The sequence below is a fragment of the Bison bison genome, unplaced genomic scaffold (genome assembly GCF_000754665.1).
Source record: "Bison bison bison isolate TAMUID 2011002044 unplaced genomic scaffold, Bison_UMD1.0 scf7180017864519, whole genome shotgun sequence".
In the NCBI taxonomy this organism is placed as follows: Eukaryota; Metazoa; Chordata; class Mammalia; order Artiodactyla; family Bovidae; genus Bison; species Bison bison.
Window position 1 is genome coordinate 1,080,304 of NW_011495072.1, and position 2,993 is coordinate 1,083,296.

At 47.7% G+C, this 2,993-nt stretch overlaps 1 protein-coding gene across 1 annotated transcript in view; it reads right to left on the minus strand.

The window, feature by feature from the left end:
* The window catches only part of RUFY1 (RUN and FYVE domain containing 1), a 68,415-nt gene extending 66,329 nt beyond the window's left edge, over positions 1–2,086 (minus strand). Inside the window, exon 1 of the mRNA XM_010830686.1 lies at positions 1,778–2,086. Coding sequence (XP_010828988.1) covers positions 1,778–2,051 — 274 coding nt within the window. The 5' untranslated portion in view covers positions 2,052–2,086. The remainder of the gene's footprint in view (positions 1–1,777) is intronic.
* Between the last annotated feature and the right edge of the window lie 907 nt (positions 2,087–2,993).

Sequence of the window (2,993 nt, forward strand, 5' to 3'; positions counted from 1 at the left end):
GTCCGTTTTCATTCCAATCCCGAAGAAAGGCAATGCCAAAGAATGTTCAAACTACCACACAATTGCACTCATCTCACACACTAGTAAAGTAATGCTTAAAATTCTCCAAGCGAGGCTTCAATAGTACTTGAACCAAGCACTTACAGATGTTCAAGCTGGATTTAGAAAAGGCAGAGGAACCAGAGATCAAATTGCCAATATCTATTGGATCATCGAAAAAACAAGAGAGTTCCAGAAAAACATCTACTTCTGCTTTATAGACTATGCCAAAGCCTTTGACTGTGTGGATTACAACAAACTGTGGAAAATTCTTAAAACAGATGGGAGTACCACCAGACCACCTGACCTTCCTCATGAGAAATCTGTATGCAGGTCAAGAAGCAACAGTTAGAACTGGACATGGAACAAGAGACTGGTTCCAAATTGGGAAAGGAGTATGTCAAGCCTGTATATTGTCACCATGCTTACTTAACTTATATGTAGAATACATCATGCAAAATGAGAGGCTGGATGAAGCACAAGCTGGAATCAAGATTGCTGGGTGAAATATCAATAGCCTCAGAAAGGCAGATGACACCACCCTGATGGCAGAAAGTGAAGAAGAACTAAAGAGCCTCTTGATGTAAGTGAAAGAAGAGAGTGAAAAAGTTGGCTTAACTAGGATCATGGCATCCAGTCCCGTCTCTTCAGGGCAAATAAATGGGGAAACAATGGAAACAGTGAGAGACTATTTTTCTGGGCTCCAAAATCACTGCAGATGGTGACTGCAGCCATGAAATTAAAAGATGCTTACTTACTCCTTAGAAGGAAAGCTATGAGCAACGCAGACAGCACATTAAAAAGCAGAGACATTACTTTACCGACAAAGGTCCATCTAGTGAAAGCTATGGTTTTTCCAGTCGTTATATATGGATGTGAGAGTTGGACTATAAAGAAAGCTGAGCACCGAAGAACTGATGCTTTTGAACTGTGGTGATTAAGACTCTTGGGAGTCCCTTGGACTGTAAGGAGATCAAATCATTCAATCCTAAAGGAAATTATTCCTGAAAATTCACTGGAAGGACTGATGCTGAAGCTGAAACTCCAATAGTTCGGCCATGTGATGTGAAGAACGGACTCATTGCAAAAGACCCTGATGCTGGGAAAGATCGAAGGCGGGAGGAGAAGGGGACGACAGAGGATGAGATGGTCAGATGGCATCACCGACTCAATGGACATTAGTTTGAGTACGCTCCGGAGTTGGTGATGGACAGGAAGGCCTGGCGTGCTGCAGTCCATGGGGCTGCAAAAAGTCGGACACGACTGAGCGACTGAACTGAACTGAACCGGAACCCTCGCCCTCTAAACTCCACCTGGTGTTCTGACTCCGCGGTGAGTCAGTATGCGCCGTCAACAACTAGAGATGTGAGCTGGCATGGAAGTTTGAGATTTAAAGCAGAGAAAAGTACATTTTCATTTCCTAAGTAAGTCCTTTAAAAATAAATAAGGACTAACTAAACTTAAAGCCGTCCAGTTTTTAGTATAAAGGTCACCGATGAGAATAAGAATGCTGTCTGGGGCACACCATAGGAAGTGAAATTGCTCCAATCTCAGGCCACCCACGCCCAGGTATTTATCTTGACTCGGACGCACGGTGTAAAGAAAACCGACGAGTAGTTGCGCGTGTTAACAACCTAACAAGCTGAGTCAGTTAAACAGTCTTGCCAGCCTGGCACCCAAGGCAAAACAACCACCTGTCTGATGGAAAGCTCACGCAGCGTGCCCGGCCGGAGCCTACCTGCGCGCACCAAGTCGTCCGCGCCGCTTTCCGCGCCGCTCAGGCTCGCGGCCGCGCGCAGCGCGCTCCCGCAGCTGGCCGACAGGGTGCCTGTGGCTCTCCGCGCCAGGGTCAGGATGGGTGCGGACCAGCCTTCCGTCGCCGCCCGCGACTTCGTCGCCCTCCGCAGTTCGCCTGGGCCCGGGACCTGGCTCCGGTCCACGATTTCAAACTCTTCTCCCGGTTCCGGCCCCGGCTCCTGCTCCGGCCGGCAGCCGTCGTCCCCGTCAGCCATTTTGGCCGTGTCACGTGCCCCCGGCGGCTGACTAGCCGGGCGCGCGGGAGGGCGCTTTTACGTCCTCGCTGCTCGTTTTCGTGTTCGCGCCGGGTTTTCTTCCTCTTTACAGTTCTACTCTCCTTTCTTTCAGTTTAGAAAAGCTCGGGAAGGCGCAAGTCACACGTTCTTATCAGCTGGGGGGACTTGTTTCCGTTGAAGTTCCTCTTGGGTTTTCTCCCTTTTTCGTCGTTCCTCCTATCTGGCTTAAAACAGAGCCCCAAAGGCCGTAGTTTTCTTTGTGAAAGAATTCCCTCTTTTAAATTTTCATTTCATATTTTGCTTTGCTTAGCCATTGTTCTGCGGTAGTTTTCAGAACAAGCCCTAAAAGAGCGGGTAAGGAAATTCTGCAACAGTTAAGGCAGGAAGGCAGGACTTTAAAAAATAAAAAAATAATTAAATAACTGAAAACTGACAACTTGGCAGTGTTCTCTTGAACACACTGTGGTGGAATGGGAATCAGAAGGTCCGGCTGTTTTTGCTCAGTCGCTCAGCCGTGTCTGACTTTTTGCAACCCTATGGACTGCAGGACATCAGGTTTCCCTGTCCTTTACTGGCTCCTGGAGTTTGCTCAAACTTTTTCATTGAGTCACACGATGCCATCTAACCATCTCATCCTCTGTCTCCTCCTCCTCCTGCCTTCAGTCTTTCCCAGCATCAGAGTCTGTTCCCATCAGGTAGCCAAAGTGTTGGAGCTTCAGCATCAGTCCTTCTTCCCATGAATGTTCAGGGCTGAGTGCCTTTAGGTCTGACTGGTTTGATAACCTTGCTGTCCAAAAGACTCTTAAAAGTCTTCTCCCAACACCAGGGTTCAAAACCATCAATTCTTCAGCACTCAGCCTTCTTTATGGTCCAACGCTCACATCCATACATGAGTACTGGAAAAACCACAGCTTTGACTAT